The sequence below is a fragment of the Volvox carteri genome (genome assembly GCF_000143455.1).
Source record: "Volvox carteri f. nagariensis unplaced genomic scaffold VOLCAscaffold_69, whole genome shotgun sequence".
Taxonomy (NCBI): Eukaryota; Viridiplantae; Chlorophyta; class Chlorophyceae; order Chlamydomonadales; family Volvocaceae; genus Volvox; species Volvox carteri.
The window spans coordinates 370,190-372,399 of record NW_003307612.1 but is presented as its reverse complement, the minus strand read 5'-3'; the positions used below and the strand labels follow the sequence as shown (position 1 = coordinate 372,399).

Below are 2,210 nucleotides of genomic sequence, written 5' to 3'. Positions count from 1 at the left end.
TTATCTGGCTAAGATAATCACAGATTTATACCTCCAGACTTTTTCCTTGGTTCGCTGACTTCTAAGGACGTTTGATGGCGCCAGATGGCACCAGAAGTCGTTCCCATCCAAGCAGTACTACAAGGCCAGTAATGAAGGACACGCATCTTCTGCCTTCGCAGGAAGTTCAGGTTTTAAAAACCTCAGTCAGAACCCAGCGATCCAGTCGATCAGGATATTTACTGTTAATGGCGGTGCCCTTTCAGCCTGAGAAAAGCCGCCTGGCGCCCAGCGGCCTGGCCCTTCTGGCCATGGGCGTCCTGCTGTTCTCGACACCTGCAAGATCGACTGATGGCCGTCAGCTGCTACAGGCCATAACAGATTTCCCACCGGGATGCAAGTGCGACCGGACCTCTGAATCCTCGCCATACCAGCTGGTGTACGACCAGGAAGGCTCCACGCCCATCTCCGGCTTCAACCGCCATTGTTTTTATATTCAAAAGGCCAGCTGCAACGCCAGCAGTGTTTGCTGCAACGCCTCCAGCGGGGTTTACAAAGTCGAGCTCGATGTTGGTCAGTTCGCTTCATGCGGAGGAGGGGGCATGCGGTCGTTGCTTTCAGTTGGTTAGGCCGCCGGGGTAGTTGTTGCAATCTTTTGCACTTCGTGCAGAAGCGTTGAGCTCCGCCGACAATAGCGCTGTCCTCGCCTCCACGAGGATCTGGTTAGATGGGTCCTTCATTAGTTACATCTCAATCTTCATCTTACATCTTACACCTGCCTTATGACGTCGACGTACATTTAATATCTCCCGCGTCCTTAAATCCGTACCCATTAAAGACAAGGAGTTCACCAACTGGGGCAGGGGGCGCTTCAAATTGGATATTATTATGGAATCGACCTAATAAAGCCCGAACGCCATAATCGTTGAACCCTTAGCCAGCCTCCGCCCCCAAGTCCCTGTAATTGTTTGCGATAGCATTTTAATATGTTATTTCTTTTGTAGCGTATCAAACCGGACAGCACCCAAGCGCTTCACCTGGCCCCCCCGCAGCATCCCCAACCTCCGCAGGCCGTTATCCACACGTTCCATCGCGCCTACCCTCCTTTTCCGTAACTCACTTATACCCTCCGCCGCCGTTTTTTCCCCCACCTTGTCCCCAGTGCCTGCCTGCAAGCAGGCCTTAAAGCGTGTGACGGTTGACGGCAATCCGTACAGCGCTTGGGAGTTCAACGCCGCTCTCGGCATGCTGCGCGTGACTCGGCTCAACCTTACGGAGATCTCAGCCCCCGGTACCCAGATCTGCTATTTCCTCAAGAACGACACAGCCTGCTCAACTCTTGCAAAGTTATGTGCGCTGGGGACGGGCGCCTGCAAGTACTCCCTCTTCAACTTTCAACGCGACTGCTGCCCCGTGGGCGTTGCCAACCCGCCGCCGCCGCCACCATCGCCGCCGCTGCCGGCAATTGTCCCTGGCAGCATACGCCCGGTGCCGCCCGCGCCGCTGGATCAGCCGCCATCTCCGCCGCGCTCCGATTTCCCTGACTGTGTATGCGAACGGGATCCTGATGGCTCACGCCTGTACCTGAAGCCCAACATTACCATCACACCCGCTGAGAAGAACCTTACCAGCATCTGCTTTACTGTTGGCATGCGCGATGTCTGCTCCAAGCCGGAGCTGGGTTGCTGCGAGTTCACACTTTATAAGCTGGAGTTCGAGGCCGACGCCGCGTGTGCCCCAGCGCTCGCATACAGCACTGTGGATGGCGAGAGACGCATGCGCCTGTTCCAATTTACGCCCTACCCTGCCATTAAGGTGACGGGCATTGGCAAGGACTTCTCGCGCGCCCCAGAGACGGAGGTGTGTCTGTTTATGAAACCCAGATGCAACACTCTGCAACAGCTCGGTGCGTTTCATGATGGCACTATCACGGTGGGCATCGCCAACAAACCGGGATCCAAACCTGCCACCTGCTGCCCTCTTTTCTACGCTGGCCAATAGTGCATAGTACCTGCAGTCTGTCAGGTCCTTTGGTGACAAAACACTAGCCGTTAGCGGTTGGTGCTTGGGCTTAGTTCGTCTCGAAAATGCTGTTGATGCTAAACGTATGACAATAATATTCCAGGTTTACCGTTAGGAATTTATTCTCCGTTAGATTGCTGGTACACATTCTTTCTAGTTTGTCATGGCAGCAATACTCCCCCATCTACATGTGGGTGTAGTCACCTTGC

General features: G+C 54.5%; 1 protein-coding gene across 1 annotated transcript; it reads left to right on the top strand.

The window, feature by feature from the left end:
• Positions 1–290: 290 nt before the first annotated feature.
• phV29 (extracellular matrix glycoprotein pherophorin-V29) lies at positions 291–1,980 on the top strand (the record flags this gene model as incomplete). The annotated part of the gene is made up of 2 exons (XM_002957116.1): positions 291–552; positions 1,142–1,980. The coding sequence occupies 2 exons, from the start codon at positions 291–293 to the stop codon at positions 1,978–1,980; spliced, it is 1,101 nt and encodes a 366-aa protein (XP_002957162.1).
• Positions 1,981–2,210: the final 230 nt, after the last annotated feature.